The sequence below is a fragment of the Anopheles darlingi genome, chromosome 3, assembly GCF_943734745.1.
Source record: "Anopheles darlingi chromosome 3, idAnoDarlMG_H_01, whole genome shotgun sequence".
Taxonomy (NCBI): domain Eukaryota; kingdom Metazoa; phylum Arthropoda; class Insecta; order Diptera; family Culicidae; genus Anopheles; species Anopheles darlingi.
Genome location: NC_064875.1, coordinates 68,193,468 through 68,217,596, shown reverse-complemented (window position 1 = coordinate 68,217,596; position 24,129 = coordinate 68,193,468). Strand labels below are relative to the sequence as shown.

Here is a 24,129-nt window from a genome sequence, read left to right as displayed (position 1 = left end):
TTGATGCTGGGGAGATGCTTTACCTTCGACACTCGGCCCGCCTTCTAGCTCATTGTTTAATTTTTCATCCAGCACATTGTCTTTGCTTGTGCATGTGCGTGTGCATGTGTGTCTGTGTGTACGTGTGTGTTACCGACGGATGATGATCGACGATTGTTTGGTTTATGCAATTTTTGTGAAAACAAACCATTCATATTTATGCTGCCGATGCCGATGAAGGTGGTGGTGGTGGTGGAGGTGGTGGTGATGGTGGAGGTGGTGGTCGACGAATTGTTTGAGCCTTGCACCCCCTTTATTCCTCTCTCTCTCTCTCTCTCTCTCGAAATCTCGCCGGATGCTATAATTAAATCCCTTTTTGTACGGAATGGCCACTGACGTCTGCGTGTTTCGAACGCTTGGAGCGTTTACTTCAGATGCAGGCCGCCACCGTCGTCGCCACCGAGGGAATGATTCTGGAAATGGAGATTGGAGCAAAAGACGAAAGACGAGTTCTATTCTTTCTACTATTAGGTGTCAGTATATGCCCTGCAGTAGACACTCCCATGAATATGTATGTGCTACATTCATTTGGAAGCGACACTTATTGAGGATCAATCAATATTTATAATACCTACCAAATTATATAACCTACAATTTCAATAGAAGTTCTTCTTGTAATGTCGGTAATTTATATTGAAGATACTTTTGCAAGATCCAGTATTTGAAGGAACGTTATGCGAGATGTCAAATATAGATTTCGTAAACAATGGATACTTGGATGTAGAAATCAAAATGTCAAAATGAAACTATTGGAAGGATTATGCAAAAATACGTAAATCGAATCTTGAATCTCGTAATTTGAATTTGATTCATGCCAAGAAACACCCAAGGGTTTTTTTTTTGGCTAACAATGGATAACTTTCCATCACTCTAAAGGCATCTAAATGCTTTAAAATAGCAAAATTTTTACGCACTTTTGTCATAAATTGTCTTTATTCTCATCTAAAATCACTACAAATTAATGCATACGCTTAATGTGCGTGTCGTGATCGTTAGTTCGATCCGTACAATATCTTAAAAATCCAAATAGTAAATGCACAAAGGGGCTTTTGATTGCCAACAGTACCGAGTTGCTTCACGATAACACATTTCATTTCTCCCTCTCGGTGCTACACTGAGTTTTTGTGTTTGTAACGAAACTTTTCACTACAATGTCCAACCCTAGAGGTGACCTAGGTGAGAGCCAGGTAACATGCTGAATGTTCCACACAAAAACCAACAACATAAAACGGGTCTTTACAGTCGTTCGTTTCGATCCGTTTCCCCGCTAGCAGTACAGACCATCGACTGTCCACCAACACACGGTTGTCGTCGTTGTCGTTGTCGTCATGCGTCGCGGCATGCATGCCGATCGTAAATAAATATTTGCCTAATGTTTATTGTTATTATAAATTTGAATACATGTTTCATTGCATTGCGAAATGCTTCGTGAATCGCCATCGCCATCATCATCATCATCTTCATATCCGTCGTTTGGTCCGTCGGGGCATTTATTATTGTTTCGCGGAAATCGTTTTCCTTCACATAACTCGCTTCGCATAACGCACATACACACACACACACACACACACACTCGCGTCACTGTGACGACGATGGTCATGGCGGTCGAGGACAGAATGGTTGGACCCTCGCACGCGCTCATAATGTGCAGTTACATGTTGCGTGTGCGTTGCTGCCCTCGTCCTCTCGGGGCTTGAAGGGAAGGAGGGGCAACCAACCGTTACATTGACCGAGTGCCCGGATCCCGGGGGCATATGCCGACGGCAGCCCCAACCCAGCCCACCGACTGGGTTGCAAAAGGGGTTAAACAGTAATCGCCCACCACCAGTACCGTGCGTGTGTGTGTCCATGCAAACACTTATGCAAACCCCTGAACCAACCGGACCGGACACGGACACAATGCCTACTCTGTCTCTGTGTGTTGTTGGACTTTCCACTTGACAACACGAGTCGCGGAGATGCTTGATGTTGTTATAATATTGTTTTATGATTAATTTCTCTAAATATTACCTTAAATAGAAGGAGGGAGAGCCGCATTGGAGTTCGAAATGGGGGGGGGGCAAGTTGTAAGTGGTGGTTATGCGTTCATGAGCAACAGCGGGGGGGGTTCGTTGAGCGAAAAACCAACCAAAAGAAAAACCCCAAAAACCAACTGTCACTCAAACTCCGGAAGCCGGATAGATCCGCAAGGCAATTTATGTGGGCAGAAAAGAGACTATCGAAGAGCATCTTTGTGTTGCATCATAAAGCATAATGAAGAGATATAAATTGCTAACCATGACGCAAACTGCAACTGGTATATTGGAGTCTCACCGATTCGATTGGCAAGATCGGTCTGGAAACTTAGAACTCATGCCCGCTACCACAACAAACGGCACCCCTTCTTGAGTGCATCTCGCTGCAGATGACATGATTTTGATGAACTCTCGGATAGATCAGCAACGTTCTGCAAGATTTGCGTTGATGGCGCAATCCAAAATGCAACATTTGCGACGTCTAAGCGCGGGCGTTGTTTGCGATAAACCACAACACAGACCGGTGTGGGAAGAGTGGAACGCTAGATGGAGATTTATGGTACACCATCGAGCATAAATAGCATTGTGCAGCGGTCTCTGGAGCGGCCTATTAATGCCAGCGCAGTCTGTCGTCTTTGTCGTCGTTCGGCCGAGATCTCGGATTGCGCTTCTTGCTTAAATCCGAATCCGAGATGGTCCATTGGTGCATTGTGATGCCTTCGATCGCACGATGATCGCGAAACGCAGCATAAAACGCATAAAGCATCTACCACAAATTATCCATCCGCTGCCCTACTGCTCATATTTATGCTTTGAGGTTACTGTGAAGAACCGAACGACGATAGAACCTGTTATGGACGGAGCCGGATCCCCGGATCTCCTGGATCGGATCGACTCGGTGATCGGTGCTACCGGTTTTTATGCTGCACAGAACGCCACCACCGGCAGACGACGACGATGACGATGCCGCGACGATGAGTGATCGAAGTGAAGGTAGTGTTTATGTGCTTAAAGGTAATTTCGGGCTCCCGGCCCCGAGGGCCAGCTGAACCATCGCTCGAAGGAACGCTTCGATGCCGATCCACGTTCATCCCCATTGGTCGTTGCACCGAAAAAAGGAAAACATTAAATTAAAACGGCAGCCCAAAACCTGCACCGGCATTGGCCTTGAGATTGATTAGACGCGCACAGCGGCCAATCGTCGATATGCAAATGTGCCGTGTGTACCCAGGACCCCGAGAATGGAAAGCGAAGAGGATCTTGTGCAAAGTCGATCAAAACGCCAAACGGCGGCGATGCGCCCGGGTTTGATTATTATAATAAACTGTGACTTTTTTGGCCGCCTCGCCATTCGGGCCACCGCCTGGTCGGTCGGTGCTATCATTATGCACCGCGTCCCAGACATTTGCACCGTCCCGTCCCTGCACTGCCCCCGGGGTCACCCTTTTCATCGATGATGTTCGATTTGCTTATGCACTTATGCGGTTGCCGGTGCTACCGAAATGCGCACGGTTCTCTGGCCTTCCCGGAGACGGACCAATGGTCAGTAAATTGCTGGGCGATGATACCGATGGCGGGGGAAAAAAGGCATTAGACGCACAGCAGCAACAGCAACAGCAACAGCAGCGTGCTTTTTGCTCGAGGTCCACGCGAGGGTTGAGCCCGTTAATTTTCGGACCAAAAATCGTGAGAGAATTCGCAATCGGCCACAATTTAGGGATCCCTTTGTCCCCGCTCACCCTCCCTCGAACGAGATCTTGCAGCATTATTTCATCGTCGGCAGCATTTTACATTTCTCGCAAACGCACGCTACTAGAAATGAAATTATTTCATTTACCATTCTTCGATGTGAAAATTAATTATTGATTCAACGGAGAGCGAATCGACCAACGGCCCCATTCGAACGAACGGACGGACGGACGCGCCTTCGATGAGATGCATCCATTGCACTCCGGTGCATCCGGATGGAATGGCCGGGTTTACGACTCCGGAATCCATTCGACTGCATGCTCCCGGTGCGGTCTCTCACCTGCACATGGACCGGCGGTCTTTCGGTCACTTTCGTCCACCAAGCATCACGCAGACCACGTACTACCGTACAAGGAAGGCTGACGCAACGGCCACCATGGCTACGATGCTCGCTCAACGCCTCCTCCTCTTCCTGGGCATCCGTTTTAGTTTGAAGTTTTGTTTGAAAACAACCTGACGCTGTGCTGTGCTGTGGGAGGGAAGAGGCCCCCTTTTTGGGGGGGGGTGGGAAAAGTTTTGCGTTCGGCAGCGAAAAATTGGTTTCCATTTCTCATCTCATCCCCCGCCTGTGCCTCTCTCTCTCTGTTGGGTGCTCTCTCGCGGTCTCGCGTTCTCCGGACGCATCCAAGTCACCCAGGCCATGCCCAGGATGCACCAGGATCACTCACACTCCAGCTCCAGCGGGCATAAAGAGTCGCGAGAGTGAGCGAACGAACACCCCTGACCGGTGCGTAGCGTTTGGGGCCATCGTCACATCATGCTGTTCGTGGCAAGGACGACGAGAGGACGACACACGTGGTGAATCCTGCGTGTTGTCGTCGTCGTCGTCGTCGTCGCGATGGCATCCGTAGTGTCCGTGTTCCGTGTGCACACATACATGTGGAAGGTGGCCTGGAGGGACTGGACTCCTGCCAGAAATGCATCGAAGAGAGAAAGAGTGAGAGAGAAGCTGGCTAATGCATTCCAAAATGTATGTAAATAGAATTTTCCCTCTTTCTTCCTTTCTCTTTCTCTCTCTCCCTCTCTCTCTCTCTCTCTCTCTCTCTCTCTCTCTCTCTCTCTCTCTCTCTCTCTCTCTCTCTCTCTCTCTCCAACTGAACCAAGTTCCAGGATACGACGTCTGTAGAGATGCATCTATCCGTTTCTATGAAGCTCTAGCTTTGGGTTCGCTGGAAGGTGGCCAGCAACGAAAAACATGAAATATCATGATTATTATAAATGTTTGCAAGCTCCCGAGGAGAGAACGAGGTAGAGAGTGCGAGAGAGATAGAGCACAGGGAGGACAGGACTGTGAACAGTCGATTCGTTCCAATGCATTGGACAACACACTTTGGGAATGCGGTGCTCTATGCGTTTGCGAGTTTCTCTCCAATGAAGGGTGATGTTGACCACCACCCCCAGGTGGTGTGGGTGCGGGCTTCTGGCCTCACATATCGCGCGCGCAAGGAAACGATCCCGGACGGTGGTGCCAAAGGAAACCATTTCTCGTTTACGTTTCATTGGGCCATCGGCGTTTGGTTGGCCAGCCAGCCAGCCAGGCAGCCTGCAGTCAGTCAGTCAAACAAATACAACAAAACTCGCTCGAAAGGGCTGCTGTTATGCGATACTGTACCCGTCGTTGGAATATTGAATGTAATATCCGTTTTGAAAAGGAACTCTGGCGCTGGATGGTGATGATGATGGCGTAGAGGTACCTCGGTTTTTGTAATACTCTCAGCAGTTGTGTTGAACACGTTCGGATCGGTACAACTCTGCTGTCTTTCTAAGGTTCTTTGTATCATTTGAATTAATAAATTAGCTTTATCAGATAGTTTACTTAGTCATAATAATTTGGTTCGAATACAATGGAGATATTTTTCCAAGCACAACAGTTATAGTTAATCTGTTATGAGGCAGTTAAGAAGAGGGGCAAATATTTTTTCTAAACCGTATATTAGAACAATTAGAACAATTAGAATTGTTTTAGCTCAAATGAACCAAATTTTACCTTAACAAACTCAATTAGAAGCTGTTGGAATCATTATCTATTGGATGCCAATTTTATGAGTGAATGTTTTTGTTTTCATATCTAAGATCTAAGAGATATCTAAGAAAAAAAATTAACTCGACTCTAAACAATGATCTATTCGATTACAATCGACCACCAAATATCGCCCAAGCGTACTCCAGCTTCAGTGGTCCCTTGGTGCGCCCTAGAAAGCACACAACTTTTCGCAGAAATGCCAATTCCGCATATCGAACGCACCGTTTCTTACAACCAAATCCATCGATCCCGTACATAAGGGATGCCCAACGCTCGAGCTACACTCCATTCCCCAACATGCAAGCAAATTTCCGATACCTCGACTGCACAGGATGAACGTTTTTGCACTTTTTAGGATCATTTTGCACCAGACCCCACCGTATGCCCTCCAGAAAACAGCAGCAGCAGCAACTCGAACCATCCTCATCAGTTGTGGGTGAATTTTTTTTTTTGGTTTCATTGTTTGTCCTCCCGCACCAAGCACTATAGCCGCCCGAGCAACGCTGACGGCCTATCGCTACCAGTCCCTGGTTCTGGTACGCTCGGTTGCTTCATTTCATTTCTCCAAAAATCTCTGCTCCACGATGAGGCGCTGGTTGAGAGGAAGGGTTCTATATTTTTGGAATATATTGGCCTCTCTCGTCTTCCTTCTCCTCATGGTTGCATTCGAAGCGCCCCGTCGGTACGTCTGCTGATGTGCTGAGCACATCCTTTTGCCTATCCATCGCCTATCCCGTATCCGTCGGCTCATCAATGCTCCCCAGAAACCGGAGGAACGGAAACGCGAGAGGACGAGGAAAAAACGAAGGAAAAACAAAAAATCAAAAAAATCTCTCGCGAATGAGCACCCTCGGTTTTGGTCTGCAACCCCTTTTTTAGGGGGCGCGAGAGACGAGACACCAGCCCAGGCCTAGGACTCACCCCCCCGTAGATTCGATCCAGAAACAAAAAACTATATCCACTACCCCTCCTCCTAACTCCAGAGCCGCACCCGGAGCCCGAAGTGTTCCTAAAAAAACCACCTGGAGACCACCACCCCGTATCTGTCTGTGCTCCATGCTCTTGTCTGTACGCGCGAGAGAAAAGACAAAAAATGGAGGGAAAATCATAGAAAGATTCGAAGAGAATCCCCGACACAGGCCACCGAACCCCACTAGGCCCCCTCGATATGGTAAAGGGGTATGCAATCGTGGGCGAATCAGAGCAAAAACTGGCGCCAACGAGGGAGCGAAAACGAAACGAAACGAAACGAAAGGAAAAAAAGAAAATTTAAAAGAGAATTAAAAAAACTGAAACAAACGGCGTCGCGACCACGCGAAGGGAAAGTATAAGCAATTGCAGCATCATCGCGATCATGGCTCGTGCACACACGCACACACACACACGACCATGTGTGTCTGTGTGTGTGTCGGTTTCCCGGGCCGGGTGCACGCGAGGACCGCGGATGCGAAATTCGCGGATTCCGAATCTGACACCCAGACGGTCGCCGTTATATTATATTAAATATCATTCCGGCATGAATCTTCACACACAATGGAAGATGTGCTGCTGCTGTTGCTGCTGCTGGTGCTGCTACTGTGGCTGGTGGACGTAGAATTGGCCCAACACGTTCCCCACTACCAGCAGCTCCACCTCATCACAACCGTCACCAGATGGCCTGCGTTTCGTGCTGAATCCGAACGGTGAAACGGCGATGCAGTCGTTGATTTTGTTTTCTGCGCTTGCTACGAAAATCGAAAAATGGAAATGCAAAAGAGACGGGGATCGACGAAGGCCTGGAGAGCGAGATACGGAAAAATGGTTTCCTAATGTGCGGGTAGACACAGGATTTGCTCGTTGTGTGCACGTGTGTGTGTGTATGTGTGTATGGCAGATTGTGGAGGTTGGATCCATTTCACCCCCATTCCTAATGTTTCGTGGTTCTATCCGATCTTTTCACTGTTTTAGAAAAGGTTTTTTTGGCATTATTCTTTTGGTAAAAGCTTGTCTTTTGCGAGGTGCGATCAATGTTGGTCTTGGCGGAGCATTAAAAACGGACATGTTTGATCAAGATTAACTTGAGCTTCATTCGATTGCTTTGATTTGAATTTAATAAGGCAAATGTACAAATTTCCAAAAAAAAATTTTAGACCCCATTCCAATTGTTTTTCTCTAATTTATGTTCAATAAATTGATTTTAGTGAACGGCTATTCGCTCGAAAAATTGCTACCCTTTTATAATCACTGATCACGAGTACGGTTACGAAGCAACCATTGGAATTTTGGCTTCATTTGGCTTCGGGGGGGAAGAAAAGAACAAAAAAGTGCGAACCCCCTAATGGCCTGTCCGTGGGCCAAATGAACAAAAAATCATTTTCGAAACCCTCTCCCCCCTCACACCGGAACCTTACCAGGTAATGGCCTGGTTGCTCGCTTTCATCGCTACGAACCTTCGAGATGGTGCTGCACTCAGCATTACCGCACCGCGTAAACCATCTCACGATCATCATCGATGCCAGCCTTTTTCGCGTCTCCTCCTAACACACACACACCCCCTATGACAATCAACCTCATCCTCGTCGTCGTCGTCATCAACGTCGTCATCGTCGTCGTTGTTCGAATCGTCGTCCAATGGTGCATCTATCAATCGAATCGGCGGTGGATCTCGCACAAAAAACACTCCCTCATGTGGTGTCCCCCTTCTACGGTGGGGGAGGGGTAGGGGGTGTCCTCTAGGAGACAGGTAGGAGACCTTTATCGAATGGCCGGCTACATGGCCGGGAGGAATGGTGCAGAGCGTCCAACTCTCTCTGCACCAACCTTGAATGCTGTCACCCACATAACACTTTTTAATTTTTCGCTCACCCTCCCACCACCCACCACACTCACTACACTCTCGATGCTAACTGGTCCGTGGCCACCGATACAGGCACTCCGTCGTCGGTGTAGGAAGACCTTGGCCATGGCGATTGGAATGGTAGCACCGCCCGGAAAGCCGATCCAAAACACATCCTTTCGTGGTGGTCCTGCGGGCACAAACGGAACCGACCGTTCTGTGTGTCTGTGTGTGTGTGTGTGTGTGTGTGTGTGACCGACCAAAGTTGTGACAGTTGTACGCGTGTGTGAGGTCCGGGGAGCAGAGGAACTAACCATCATCGTTCGTTCGTTCGTTCGTTCCACTGCGTCCGTTCCGTCTTTCGGTTGGCCAAAAAGAAGCAAAACAGAAATGCGTTTCTGGGGAGAAACGCTCTGTGCACCCCTCAGGCACTCCATACCATGGTCCTGATGCCATGGCCATGATGATTGGGGACCATGTAACCATGCCGGTGCCGTTGCATGATTTTTATTTTAAATTTTTATTTTTCAATCCACCCTGGCCGACATCACGTGCACTACACAACGGTGGGTCCCTTCCTCCCGAAAAGGGTGGCCAATGCTGCTGCTGGTGCCCCGCTTTTGGTGAAGTATCTTAATTTTTTGCCCCGTTGCGTTGCCGTTGTTTTTCGGGCAACGGCATCAGCGCAGGCGACGACGACAGGGACAGGGACCGGGGCAGCGGTTTCGGTATGCCTATCGGGGATGTTCAGCTCCCGGTTCCCGAATAAAATATCGCGACCACGGGCGAGCACCCGAGAAGTCAGCTACCCGGCGCCTCCATTTTTGCATTTTTCGTTGTTGTTTTGTTTTCTGTACAACCCCGCAACCCTCCGCTTGTAACGGTCTGCACCGGTCTCTTCGAGCTACGTACGGTTAGGGGGGGATCGATGGTTTTTTTTTCGGCCCGTTGTTTATCTGTGCCTGTGCCAACCCCCTTAATGTTCTCATCCCCCACCGAGGGTGGTGCCAGTCGCAACTCCGAAGTCGTAGTCAGTTGCGTCGATCTGGCTAGGCTGATCGGCTGCACGGTCAAGGAAGAGCGCATAGAGGCCGGAAGAAGGGAAGAAAGCTGACCAGGAAGGATGCGAAACTGGATAGATGCTGCTGCTGCTGCAGAGCACACTAGTACACTAAACAAAGTAACAAAAATGCAACATCCCCTTCCACTCCACAGTATGAAGGGACGCGGGTGGTTTCTGCGTTTTCGACAAAGGATGAAAAAGGGAGTGAAAGGGTGGAGGAATGATGCGCAAAACGGGAGTGGGTGGCGGGAGTTTTTAATTTTTAGCAAATTCATCCCCTGGCCCAGACCTAACAGTGCCAGCGAAGTGCTTGGTTGCACCCTCGTGGACGCTAATGTGTGTGTTTAGCAGTGGAGTGGAATGCTACCTTCCCTTTCGCGAGTTGCGATCGAATAGTGGGTACCATGGTAACGATGCTACGGCTGTTGAGATGGGAGCGCGATAGAAACGATGCTTCCAACCTACCTTAGATCTCGCTCGCCTGGTGCGTCTGGGTTATGCTCAACGCTGAAAACCGCTGGAGGGGTCGCTAGCTACCCGTTGTTGGAATCCTTCTAGGGTTTGGGTGGATTGTCAGGTTGATTGCAGCGTGTGGACTGTTTTACATGTGGTGATACCTTTTGTTCGGTAAACTGCGCTGTCAAGGCACAAATTTTGATTAATATTCGCGGGGAGTGTACTCAGAATTCGTAGAAATTCAAAATCGTGCTGATAGGTTTCGATATGGTACACGATATTTTATGGATTTGATTGTCATTGGACGACGGTACTGAGTTTTAAAGTTTCAATGTTTAGCATTTATATTCACCTTACGTTGGATTCAATGATACTAATAATCTCCTCTTGTTCTTCTTTAATTTCAGGTGAGTGTTGGACAGCTTAACTCTAATAGGAACAGTACTTCTTGGGATCATTCATCGGGAAAGATGTAGATAAGTAAAATAGAAATAGCATGCTGTTCTAAATAGCTGTTCTTGTAAGCATGTCCTAACAGCAGTTCATTTCAATGTTACACAATTAAATTGAGCTATAAGGGATCTGATGCTAGTGCACAATGTTATCTAGCATTCTTTTGCACAAAGTGTCATTTCATTTTTCTAATAATTATTTTCCCAGAATGGGTGAAAAGACCAAATGACGAATTAAACTATCATTGCCACCATGTCATACATGCGAACAGGAAAGACTTATTAAATTACGCAATGAACTATTGTATTCTGCTAGAACTGCATGTTAAGACCGGTATTGAAACCCAAAAGTCTAATCCTAATTTTGTACCAAACCTCGACATCACTGTTGATGCAACGTCACTGTCAATGCCCGATGTTGCTGCTGCTGCTGCTGCTGTTGGTCCGACAACAATCAATGGCAATTATCGTTGTCTTCAACGAACGACTCGCCTCCTCTCAACTATCAATTTAGTTATCACTCTCCTTCCTCTCTTGGCCTCCTCTTCTGCATATCCGGTCCGGGCATTACAGCACTAGCACTAGCTAGCCCCCAAACCATGCTCACAAGAGGGACTCGTTTGTCAAATTTGACAACACTTCCTACCCGCACTATCGCCACCACCAAGTACAAGCACTTGGTACGAGTGAGTGAGTCGTCGGTCAAAATAAAGTAACCCATCACCACCGTCTGACCAGCGTCCAATCACTCCCAGGAGTCACGAGGCTGCCAAGGGTCCGGGACCGGGTCCGCGAGTGGAAAATATGGAAAACATGGTAGCCCCGAGCACCGACGCTTACAGCTGGCGCTCGAGGAGGTCCGAGGAGTGTCCATCAGCACGACGGTCCAGCAGAATGGTACATCCATCGCGCAAACAGAAACAGAACGAAAAAAACCAGAAAAAGCCTTGATACTGCGCGCGCGTCCAGAGGATCTCCTCGAGATCCGTCCATTGTCGTCCAGCAGCGCTGCTGCATCGGAGAGTGCATCGGACTGGTGCTGCAACTGAAGAGCCATCCGAGTGCAGGACACCGACACCATCGGGATGCACGATGGACGCATCGTCGCATCGCATCGGGAAAATTGGAAACCTCCACACCGGATACCCTCGACCGATGCGTGCACGAGTGTATGTGTGCGTATGGTTCCTGGAAATAAAATATATAAAATATAATTCAATTTTAAACGGACGTCGGACCTGGATCTTATCCCCGGGTATGCTCGACGACCAGACACGCAGACAGACAGACAGGACGTAGACCGGTACTGCCTACGACTAGTCCAACGTCCATCTAGCACCTAGTGAGCCCTAGGCCTTTCCCGTATGGACAGAAGAAGAGGATACGCTGGGTAGGGAGTTGACAAGTTTCATCAAAATTCATATGCAGCCCCGGACACTCGATGCACTTCGCTGCATCCGTCTCCTTGGGCTTTCGGTGCACCCAGAACCGGATCGCTGGACAGAGTTACTCCCCTCACAAAAAAGGGCATTTGAAAGTCCCAGTTCGCGCGCACACACACGCGGACACACTCTAGAACACGTCATCGAGTCCCAGACAGAGAGACGAGAGAAGTCGCCCGTTGATGGATGGATGGATGCATCCACGCGGGGCAACCGTCGCGTTGTCACCGTCGGTGTCGGTGTGTTGATTGTTCGTCTGGAAGGTGTGAGGACAGCCCCTTCCCTTTCCCTCCCCGAATTCCGAGGGCAGAGTATCACTTGCAGAGTGATACCACCCCAGGTACCACGGTACCACCCTAGGACGCTTGGGCATATGGTATTCATCCGGCGGATTCCAGTGATACGCCGCACCCGGCCAATAATAGTGTCGTGGACGTGAACGTGGCCGTCGAGGTGATGCCGATGCTCCCGAGGAGACGAACAGTCGTCGTTGTGCGTTGTGCGTTGTTGCAATTTACTCGAAACTGCTACGGTCGGTCGCAGGACTCGACTGTTGGTCAGTTGGTGCAGGTCCATCTGTCCGCTGCATTCGCCCTTCGATCGTCATCATCGTCGACGCCAGACGAGGCCCATGTCCTGGGTGCTGGGAGAGCTCGCTTTCATATTTCTTATTTTCTGCCCTTGTACTGACCCCCTCTCGCTCTCTCTCTCTCTTCGATGCACTTCACAATTACACCACAGATCCATTTCAAAATTCCCCTTCCGTCCACCATTTCCTCAGACGGCCAGAGTGACATCGCGCTCGTGGTCGTGTGCGGAAGGTGCCCTCGAGTGCTCGAATTCTTGGTTTCCAACGACCATCGAGGGAACGAAAACGGTGGTCCACCCTTCCCATCTACCAGACTTCCGGTTTCGTAGCAGACAGACCGAGAGAGACAGAGTGAGAGTGAAATGGTGAGCCAGGCAACTTGCATTCGTTACGTCGATCCATCGTTCATATTTTGTGCAACGTGGCAACGACGACGACGGCGCCAACTACGATGTCGATGATGATGGTGGTGCCGCGCTCACCAACGGTCGAGATGACGATTTCGATGACAACCGAAACGACGGCAACGAACGACCAACGACGACTACGACGACGCGTGTGCGTTCGGATGATTGGCTATCACCCCTCGGGGTGCGGGGTCAGGATGCAGATGTGCATCTGCCGTTGTAGCCGATGTTGCATTTTGCAAAAGAAAAGTGATTCCACGGCGCTAGGCGATGGAAAATAAAATGAAACTTTATCGGCTAGTGACCGAGGATGCGTCCATTGCGTCGTCCTGTGCGATCCCGTTCTGTCAAACTTCTCGAGCGCCAATGTTTGTGTCCCGGTTATAGAATTGCCTCGAGTATGTTGTCACAGAGATGGTTTTTTTTTGTATGTGTGTGTGTTTGTTTGCTATCTAGATTCGACGAGGTTAATTGACTTCGATGGCCTCGATGGCCTTCGATGCTGGTGCTGATGCTCCGGGATAAACTCCCGGCGGAGTTTTTCCTCAGTTTTCGGTATTGAATTTAAGAGTCGCTTAACTGCTAGGACAGAGTCCGAGTGGCCATGTCTACAAAACAAGTGGACAAGAAGGAAATAAAACTAAAACTAAAACGGAACCCAAGAGAAGAGACCCCTTATCGGACAATGGACCTGGCGTGACAACTGACGACCGGTCACACAAACCGGGGACCTACGAACTTACGCTTCCACTCATTACCATACTGTCAACTGTGGATAAGAAGCAGCTGCAGAGTATAGTAGCAACCACAAATCATTTCACGTCGTGTCAAACCCGCGCTAGCCACTGAGCCGGTCTCAATTCGTACTGTGACCCCGGAGGGAACTCCGGAAACTTGTTGAAGAAGACATAAATCATGCTTTCCTATTTCATTTGTCCGGCGCCAGCCACACAACGTGTACTATTGTGTGTGTCTCGCGTGTCTCTGTCTGTATGTGTGTGTGTGTTGCTGTAAATTTACAAAAACATTTCTCACTACCGGCCCTTCGCTCGTGGCTGTGGCCATCGGTCAGCCATCGTCGGCCAGGAACGTGAAGCACCACTAAACGCTTCCACCAAGGAAGTCACGAACGAACCGTGGCGTGGCAGATAACAGGGAGGGACGCAGGGCGAGACGAGGCCAGCAAACATCAATAATTACGGGGCTTTAATATTTAATTTATTTTATCGAAATGGCCGGAATGGCTCCGGCTCTTTCGCTCTCGCTCTCACTCTTCCGCGGACTCTAGTAGCACACACACACATATACACACTTCTGGCCGCGTTTTCCCTTCGCTGGCAGGTCGGTCGGCCTTGGCATTTCAAAACCATGTCCTCCCGTCAGCCAAGCCTCCTCCGGCCATTGTAACGGACGGGGCTGTAATTTAGCAGCAACACAGACACACCTGCACACACGGACACTCACACCAACATGGAACCGTCGTGCGCCGGGGTATTATTACAAATATATTTTATTGTATTATTATATGAATAATAAATAATCCTCCCCCTCTCCCGCGATGGTGGTGGTGGGAGTATTCATAATCATAAAATATGAATGAAGGGTGCGGCGGTACCAGCAGTCACTGTCCCGTACCAGCTGCTGCTGCCACTGCTGCTTCACCCTCTATTTCGCTTCCTCCTGTTCCGGCTTTATCGATCTTGAGCTGGCCTTTGGCGTGGCGGCGTCGCTTCTCCTCGGGCTTTCAAGTAATACCAGAAGCTTGCCACCTTCGACGACCATCACCACCACGAGCAACAGCAGCAACAGCAGTGGTAGCGATGTGTAGCAGGAAATGTTAAAGTATTACTAATGACAGAATCGGACCTATCATTATGGCCTTTGCTAGTCTCTTTCTCTCTGTTTTATTCTGCTGAACGAGGGGTCGAATACTACTTACCAGTGTGAAGGGAGAAACCATTTCAGCTCTAGAGCAGGTGATGTCCACCCCTGCTCGTTACGGGATCCATGGCCACAGGGAAAAGGATGCGTTTGTCCGATGAACCAACACACACATGAACCAACAGCAAATCGCCGACCAGTGTGCAACAGTTCTAAATAGGTGTTGGAACAGGACGGCCACGTAGCCACATCAATGGAACAATTAAGTTGTCCAATCGAAGAAAGAATTTGGATCAAGGGGTTCGGAACCAAGCTTAAGATGGTGGAGGAGAGAATATTGTAAATGGGTCGTTGGTTCTTATATGGAATAGTTAAAGGCAGGACGTTTTTTCATGTTCGCTGACCATTGTGACCGGTCGCCTACTTTGATGGAGATAAACAAAACTTAGAGTGAAGTAGTTATTGGAAATCGAATTCCAAAGAACTGGGCAGGTAGTATCCCATTTTAATGTAGAGAGCAGTATTGATTGACAGTTGCAGTAGTTAGTATTATGAAACTGGATGCCAAGTGTCATAAATGAAAGATATAAAAGACACTCCAGTAATCCAACAGAAGTCTAAGGCAACAAAAACAAGTGACCAAAACCAACACCTGAATACTATTCGCTCTAAAAGCGATAAGGAACGATAAGCAAAAGTAGACAGAGAGAGAGACAGAGATGAAATCCGATTTGAGATCCGCGACAAAAAAAAAACAAATGAAGCTGGACATCGACAGCAGCACTAGTGTACGTGTGTCGGTAATAACTTTTCCTCTTACTTTAGCTCCTTATTCCTCGAATATGAAACTACAAAATGGAAAATTATTTTCACGGTAGCTGGATGATGACGATGGCCAGTGGTCAACTGGTAACCGAGACCGCGACGAGACAGCTACCAATCTCCACGGCCACTCGCTCACCACTCGGTTCCATTTTATGCTCGATGCTTGCGTGCTGTCTCCTCGCGTTCGGTCTGACCGGACCGACTCATCCGCTATCACTCTTAAGCTAATTTATACTCATAAAAATGTAATTAAATTACATTCGCTGAACGCGACGCTGTGTTGTGGAGTCTGTCTGTTTGTGCGATAGTCTTTCGCCATTAGCGGGAAAAACGATGGGAAATCGCTCGTGTTCCAGGTGTTTCAGTCCGAGAACATGGCGCTCCTTTAGCCGTGCCGGCTTTGTTGGTGTGGAATTGGTGCAGTTAGCGAACTTACTTTCACAAAACTTTCCATAAAAAACAAAACCAAACACCGCATTAGCCGGCAATTTGATGCGTCAGCGAAACAATAACTGCGCTTCGCTATTGGTTTGCTATCGATGCACCCTTCCCTTACGCCCACTTTAATTGGTGCAGTGTGTTGGATGAAGTTTTGGAATTGTATTTAGATTGGCCAGAGTCACCACCACTACCACTACCAGCGATTATAATCGTGGTTATTACCGTGGATGGATTTGCGTGCAGAAAGAATTCCCATTTCGGGGTTGCTGGGCCCACTACTTTGTACCAATCGGGGGATGCATCGCACAACGCGTACACCGTGCAATACAAAAAGAAGCATTGCATTTACATACTCCACCTCGGGCTGAGGAGGAGGAGAAGAAGGAGAAGCGCATAAAAGTTTTCTCATTCCGCAAAAGCACACAATCAATACGCTACATGGTCGCGGATCTTCCGGATGTGTGTGTGTGTGAGAGTGCCTCCTTCGCCCAAGTTTCGTTTCCATCCGTAAACCGTTGGCCACTCCGCGCGCTAGTCAGTCGGTCTAACGGAACGAAAAAGCGGCTCAAATCGTCGAAGCATCGAACCGACCGAGGGAGAGCCAACATAAAATAAACATTTTCTATGTTTCAGCCACGATTCCCAAATCCCACACTTACTCCAGCAGCCCCCCTCTGTGCGCACAGACTAGCCAAACATTCCGCGTGTGTGAAACATTGTTGTGCGGTACGCAGTTCGCCGTCTGATCCCCCAAAGGGCTTCTGCGGGGTGCTGGATACATCGAGACTCCGACCGTTTGTAATGTGCGTAATGTGGGTCGTTGCACAGGATATGGGCAGCGGTACCGGGGACCTAGGGATGGGCAGCAGCATGATGGCTAATCGAATATTGCATTCGACATTCGGGGTAGGCGGCCATTGCAACTGCAATATGCAGGCCAAGCCAAGGAACCGAACCCATTCGAACCGTTCGCGTTGCGTGCTGATCCACCATATTTTATTTCCTTCTCTCTCTCGCGCGCGCGCGCCTCTCGCACCTTTCGGGCCAACTCCTGGCCGGCTCTGGAACTGGCCAGCGAACCATTAGAACCGACGCTGGCCAACAAAGGCCCCGGTTCCCGGTTTTTCGGTACAGCTCCCTTTACGGTTTACAAATTACCTTCTCCACCTTCGTCCAGGCAGCCACCTCGACCAGTGTTGCTCAGGAAGGAAGGGTGCGCCTTGCACTTCCTTCTTGGTATCGTTGGCGATGGTGGCCAGCCAGCCGATCCGAAACTATCTAATAATATCTTCACCAATTTATGGGTGTTTTCATGTGCGAACTTTCGCCACCCAATCGTTGCCACGTCGTACACCAGCTGCTGGTGGTGGTGGCGAGACAGGAGTGAGTAATCGGTTCTGGCTAGGCCAAGGATCCACTATCTGCACCCAGTATCATCATCATGGATCGGTGCACTGGTAAGACAGAGCGTAAAGCAGGCCAGGAAGAGAGAAGATACGTTCGCAGGACATAAGCTTAAGACATTAGGCCCATGTCTCGTCGAGGGTTGAAGTGAAGTGAAGGGATTTAAAAAAGGGAACAAAAATAACTGGGAAAGAGAAATAGAGCGAGGGCTAAATGGTTAGTTCACATGCAACGTAGCACTCACGCCTCTGGCTACTAGATGATTTTTCGCAGGAAGAATTAGAACACCAATTGCTCATCGAGCATCGAAGCTTAACGGGAGCAAGCGAGCAAAAGACAGAGACAGAAAGAGATAGAACTCTTGAAAAAAAGAAAGTTCCGATTTTCGGGAGGGATTTGCTGGTTCATATTTTGTGAATCGCCCGACCGGAGAGGCCGGTCCAAAATTCCTTGATCCTGAAACCAGGAATCATTACTCTAATCTTTCAATCTTACCATTTTGCCAAAAACCACAAAACCAACCAGCACCACCACCGGCCACACCATACTTGTTCGTGTTCACGTGTTGCACTCCTTCCTTGTTTTCCGGTGGAAAGAGGAGCGGACGAGGGAACGAAATTTTAATTGAAACTCCTCCTGTGGCCCGTCTTTTGTGCAACATGTGAGCGAAGGTGTTAAATCCATGTTTTCGGCCACCCCTTCCCGTCACCGTGCCCACAAGAGGGGTTAAAAACAAGAAAAACATAACGAGACACTCCCAACATCCTAGCACCCTTCATTCCTCTACGAAAACATATTCTCTCACCAACTCACCATGCACCACCAACACCACCATCCCTTACGGTATCCTTCTTGCTGCGGATGGCGGATTGGATCTTTCTGGCGACCAGCTTCTGGAGTCATGATGCGGCGCACACGCCCGAGCATAATCTTTCCGGGCCAAAGGACAACAAACGAGCCGAGAATGGAGGGTGGAACCCGGACCGGAATAAGGGGAACCGTGAGACCGTTCTGGTGTGAAAGTGGCCCCTTCCAGTCATCCTTGCCGGAGCATGCCGGATGAATCTCTAGACATCGTTTAGGTTTCGTGTTTTTCTGTCTGCCGGCTTCCTTCCTTCCTTCCTTCCATCCTGCCAATCGTGACCGTCCTAATCCTCCCAAGCGACGACGATGAGCTGGCATGTTGTTGCTTCCCGGCGCCGCCAGCTCATGATCTTGGAAAGGGATATCCTCGACGAGATGTGTGGGAAGTGTATGGTCCCGAGGTAAAGAAAAACTTTTCCTTCCACTGCTCCAGCTTGTGGCCACATGCTGCTGTGACGGGTGCGGTTAGCCAGCCAGCCAGCACGCCATCGCTCGATATCGTCACCAGCGGTGTGTTTGGTCCTTTGCCATTCGCCACACTTCCTGGCGAGTTCCTGGCTGGACCGAGCGAGCGAGTGTTGGAACCCCAATTAATCCCCCCCACACCACGACATCTTTTGTTGCAAGAGTCCACCGGTCTGGGTGTTTTCTTTTCCTCCACACTAATCGATTGGCCGGCTGCTTCCGGAATATGACCATAACCTTCTTTATGACCGAAGCAACATGCAGTCACCGTGCACGGGTCCTCTCGCTTCTCGCTCACTGCTTTATGGATCGTAAAGGCCAGCCACTCGACACTCAATGACTGGTTTAATCTAGCGAAAGGATTCGCCACGGAACCTTGAACCAGGATGGTCGATTACACCCAAAATCCCTTGACCTTGGACAACTTGATTTTGTGCAAGGATTGTAGACTCGCCAAATCGGATCAGCTTTTGATCGATTATCACAACAGGCAGTCCAGAGAGCACTCCAGGGTGTCGCAATCCAGCTGGATATCGCTTGCTTTTCCTTCAATTCGATTGCGATTTGTTTCGCAATTCAAATGCAATAGACGGTTCCACGGTGACGGCGGTATGAGATCATTAAAAAGAACTTAAATTTAATTGAATAGAGCTCCTGCGAAACGAGTATGCGAGCATAAATATGTATGACTAGCTTCCACATTGTCTAGCCATAAGACGATAATGACGAGAACCGGGCGCGCTCCGGATACGATTTCGGTCGGCATACGCTCCGACTGCGACTTCCACTCCTTCACACCTGTAATGAGAATAGTTTGGACACATACACACACACACACTGGAAGGGTAATTTTATGAGTAATTTGTGTTCCAACTCCCTTCCTCGAATGTACGGACTACCCTAGCGAGTGACGCGACTGACGCCTTCTGCGCCTCGAGTCCAAAGCCTCGAGCCCGGACCGAAAGAGTTCTTCAAAATTAATTTTATACAATTATGCTTCACCCAGCCAGCATGGGCACCACCCCCCGGTGCTAGCAAGTATGAGGAAGAAAGTTACTCCGCGTACATTATCAATGGCCGCCACCACCTTCTCCGAGCTTCGAGAACAGCGAGAGGGATTTCTTTGATTATTATTCGCGCGAAGCATGTGCAAATCCTGTGCAAACATCCTGTCTGTGTGTGTGTGTGTTTGTGTGTCTGGTCGAGGTGTGTCTAATGGGCCCGGGGAGCCCTCCTCTCCCTCTTAGGAAAGGGCTTCCCGGTGTGCCCGAACAGACAAAAGTTACCGGGAACAATTACCGGAGTTGTGGCCGACACAGACATGGGAGGAGGTGTTCGCGCTTCGCCTTCATTACATATGTAAAAGCTGGACTCCCCCGGTGGTGTCAAGCAAACATTGGGAATTCGTGTGCACAAATGGAGGTGATGCAAATCGAGAGGCGCATGCAACTCATTTTCATGCTCGCTTCTGGAATGCTTCCGCCCCTGGGCTCCTCTCGGTCACCCAATTTTTGAGAAGGTTTTTTGATGGCGAGACACTAGAGGCAGCCGACGCCCTTCCCCTTTCCTGGCTGGCTATCATATCAGAATCATGATGATGTATGGTGTCTGCGTGTAGTGTAGATCATACACTTGACGGGGCGTCGTATTGGTGGTGGTGGTGGGTGGTGACAGACGTCGGTCGCGGACTTTCTTCACCTTCCGACTTCTATCGGACGACGGAGCCGCGGGTTCGACTGCAACGCAAGTGGGAGTTGCAGTCTACTCGTTTAGTTTAATGTTTATTCATTATGATTTATGTGAAAGGCTCATTCGGCATAGATAAGTAATTTCACCGACCTCCATCACCACTACCGTCCTTTCTCGTTACACGCTGACGGTAGGTAGAACGGAAGCCATAACCAAGCACAACATAAGTTGCTGCAGCGGGTTGAGTGGAAAACATTTACATTTCTTTTGTCTACAACACATTGCATCCCACTAGTATGTAGCAAGCAGCACGATACACGATCCATGCAGTGAGTTCTTGCTTTTTTGATGAATTCTGTCGCCTTCCTGAGGTCTTCTTGCTGACGGCACACAAATGCAAATTGAAGGCGCATGTGAGTGTGGACCGGCACAAGATGCGATAATGTTTTTTTTTGCTTGCTAATGGGTGCGCTATAAAATGAGGTTGATTTATACATTGTAACTCTTGAGTTGTCACTATATGACAGATTTTACAGCTAAGAACTTTTAAAACGAGATTTTATTGGCATTGCCATAACAGTTGGAAATACGTTTGAAATGTGTTGGTTAAGGTTTATAATGAAGCTTCCGACCAGGTTAATTATAAACCTTATATGATCGAATATATTTGAAACAAAAAAAAAAATAAAAAGAACGCTTGTTGTTTTTGATAATTGCAATGAAGGTTACTTGAAGCTTGAAACAAATATTACAAGGCGCAAAATAGCAGTTTCCAGCAAGCAAAAATTCGTTTCGTATACTTTCAGCTTAATGTCTTGCATCACACTGTTCCGCTTGCTGAGATTGGAGATTTAAATTTTCCTTTTTCCCGGTGAGAAAACAATCCAAATCGCCAAACCCCTTCACCAGCACCAAACACACATGAGAATCGTGCTGTACTGTGGAAACGCGTTGGTGGTATGATTTGATCATTCGGCTAATTTCAGATTCGCTCGGAAAACGCACGGATATGGAAGTGCCCACGCATGAGTTCACTCCGACGCGCTCCGAGAGGAAATGTATCTCTGCCTGTGCGTGCTTGTGTGCCGTGTCCGGCACCCAAAATTCGGAGGACCGTCTAATTGAATATGAAGGAAATTATAATTTAAATGACGGTTAAATTAGCGAAGCGAACGCGCGAGAATGCGTGGAACCGGCCACAGACGTTGCATCGTTTCGCGCACACACACGCACACACTCAGATCCCCACTGGCCGTTCAATTAGTACAAAATCCCTCAGAGGGAGAGAGCGAGAGAAGAGAGAGACCACCGCCGCGATGTCCAGAATGTCTAGCGAGCGAGAATCGCTTAATAAATCATCATCTCTCACAATCTCTTCATTTCGATAATACGTCCTCCGCCGTCCACGGCCACGAATACGATGTCCTCTAAACGCACAACAACACGCTATGTATGGCGACCACATCCAAGTTACCGTCGCCGGCGTCGTCGTCGTCGTCGTCGTCGCTAACGACCATTGACGCGTGGGTCCAGTCCAGGGTGCTGCTGCTGCGGCCACCACTGCTGCGAGCATAATCGAATTGAATCGGTCACATATTTCGCGGCATCACCTTCCGCGGCCGAATGAGAGGAGCTCCTCTTCTCCCGCGCTTCTGTTCCGTTGCGGATTGTGTCTTCTTGTGTTTGTCGCATTGGCTCGAAGAGAGCACGATTAATGGATGTTCCCCATCCGCCTCCCATTTCGGTGACGGTTTGGTCTGGTCTGGTCTGATTTCTGGCGATCGAAACACACCAATAGACGCCACCAACGAACAGCAACCCGGAGCAGAGATAAGCAATCCGCGGTAGTAGAGGGGGGTGGTGCAATTATGGATGGATGATGGTCAGCATGATGGTCGGCATAAGTGCAATGAGATGGCCAATCCAACGGCCTGGCCTGGCCCGGTCCGCGGGATGGCTGATGAGATTGCTCATTATCGAAAATCTACCCCCTCGCGCGCATCGAAATCACCAGCTTGCACCGGTCCCAAGGACCAATCGTGAAATGCAAAACTTGAATCCTTTTGAGATGCATTTTGCATTTGGTTGCTGAAAAATGGAAAATATTTTTTTGGAATTCTTCTTCAATTTTTCCAACCCAAACTCGAGTGGTAGTAAGATGAGGTGAAGTGGTGCATGTTGCAACGTGCCGAACACTGCAGCGTATGTTATGCAGCCCCCTTTCACAACGGCAACAGATAGAGAGGTGCCCGCGGCGGCTCTTCTTTATTATCTTTCTCTCTCTCTCTGCGTAATCGATCTCCACAACATCGCATATGTATGTGTGTAAGTAATCATGTTTTTGTGCATCCTTTTCGGCCCCAAAGGGTGTCCGGGAGCGGCGCCGTGTGCCGTGTGAAAACATGGACCGCCCGATAACGCGTTCGGCCTCGATTTACATAAGAAATTGATCGCATTTTTGCGCATAAAAAAGTGGTCCGACCGAACAGCGAACAGCGAATGGGAGGAGTTGGACCGCTATTTGTCGGTGTCCGTGTATGGATGAAGCGCACAGGTGACCACAGGGAAGGTGGGCCAGGTAGGAAAGGGGTTTTAAGTAAATAGGCACTGGCCACGCACACGCACACTGGGCCGAACTGGACGCCAAATGAGGCATCTTGAGGTATTATGCGACGAAGGCGTTGCTGCATGTTGCATATAGGGAAGGACCTGGAGCATAAGACGCAAAGAGAGAGAGAGAGAAGGTACAAGTGGCCGATGGAGTGACGCAAGAAGGCGCAGCTGAAGAGAGGAGAAGCCTCGAAAGCACCTCGCGTAGGATTCGTTCATAATATTTCGTATTTCGTTGGAATTATTACTAACTGGCAATGGCATTAATATTGTAATAGTCCTTTGAATTCTATGCTGATTCATAATGCTGCAGCAAACACATCCAAACGCACAGTGGTCTATCTCTCTGTTGCATTTGCATCTATAGCGTGTCCACCGAACGGAACAACAGACTGAAAGATGTCTCCTTCCCTAAAATCTCAACACTCCAAACCAACATTTTAACATCGCATCCGGTGATGGTACTCGGATGGCAAAAATGTGAAAACGCCAGCGTCACATATGCTCAGCCATGGCCATGGGTCTGCCAGTTACCTGTACCCACAGTTTATGCTGCAACAGCACAACGACGACGACGACGATGACGATGACGGGACGATGGTCGAGCATTACTGATTGGCAATTTGCACTTCTAATATATTACTCATTGATTGAGTTTTGCCGCCGTTTGGAGCCTCCACCACCGTCGTCGCCACCGCCACCGTTAAAACAACGGTCTGGTCCGGTGGCACTGACACTCCGAACATATAAATATGTTCCACCGCGCCGCTCGACACATACAGCATCAATCAGTGTGCGGAAAAGCACAACTTATTGGAACTCAAACCCGGGCTTGAGCACAACCTACAACATTCGACTGGGTCCTCGTCCTGGTAGCGATGGCGCACCGGTGGCTGAGCG

The 24,129-nt window shown here is 48.9% G+C and overlaps 1 protein-coding gene across 7 annotated transcripts in view; it reads left to right on the top strand.

The window, feature by feature from the left end:
- The window catches only part of LOC125954775 (protein bric-a-brac 1-like), a 121,749-nt gene that overhangs the window by 36,233 nt on the left and 61,387 nt on the right, over positions 1–24,129 (top strand). The window contains exon 3 of one of the 7 annotated variants that reach the window (XM_049685362.1): positions 10,568–10,668. The exons of the other annotated variants lie outside the window; for them this stretch is intronic. Within the exon in view, the coding sequence (XP_049541319.1) occupies positions 10,568–10,636 (69 nt within the window). The 3' untranslated portion in view covers positions 10,637–10,668. Of the gene's footprint in view, positions 1–10,567; positions 10,669–24,129 lie in introns of those variants that run through there. 7 annotated transcript variants of the gene reach the window in all.